The sequence below is a fragment of the Etheostoma spectabile genome, chromosome 21 (genome assembly GCF_008692095.1).
Source record: "Etheostoma spectabile isolate EspeVRDwgs_2016 chromosome 21, UIUC_Espe_1.0, whole genome shotgun sequence".
In the NCBI taxonomy this organism is placed as follows: Eukaryota; Metazoa; Chordata; class Actinopteri; order Perciformes; family Percidae; genus Etheostoma; species Etheostoma spectabile.
The window spans coordinates 8,879,968-8,880,264 of NC_045753.1; the positions used below are offsets into that span (position 1 = coordinate 8,879,968).

The following is a 297-nucleotide window of genomic DNA, read 5'->3' on the forward strand; positions in this document are numbered from 1 at the left end:
ATGATCAACATCTTACACAGCATGGGCTCCAGAGGAAACTCCGCCATCTGAACCACAGAGACAGGTGTAAATCAAATACAGACAGTATGGATAATGAAGGGCAAACCAAAATGCCACAACAGAGAACTGTGGACACAGTATTCCAGGTTTTTTAAAACTTGGTCATTCAAACACACTTGCACAGATTATACGCATAAATACAGCGGTATCGTCGGTTAACATGCAACAATTTGACTGAGGGCAGACTATTGTCCTCACCCTTCTTCCCAGCCGTGTGAGTAAGCCTTCATCATCCAG

At 43.8% G+C, this 297-nt stretch overlaps 1 protein-coding gene across 1 annotated transcript in view; it reads right to left on the reverse strand.

Moving 5' to 3' along the window:
• The window catches only part of LOC116670816 (ATP-dependent RNA helicase DHX8-like), a 10,019-nt gene that overhangs the window by 1,931 nt on the left and 7,791 nt on the right, over nucleotides 1–297 (reverse strand). Inside the window, 2 exon segments of the mRNA XM_032501496.1 lie at nucleotides 1–47; nucleotides 259–297. The exon segment at nucleotides 1–47 is cut by the window's left edge and continues 1 nt beyond it; the exon segment at nucleotides 259–297 is cut by the window's right edge and continues 99 nt beyond it. Of these exon segments, the coding sequence (XP_032357387.1) occupies nucleotides 1–47; nucleotides 259–297 (86 nt within the window).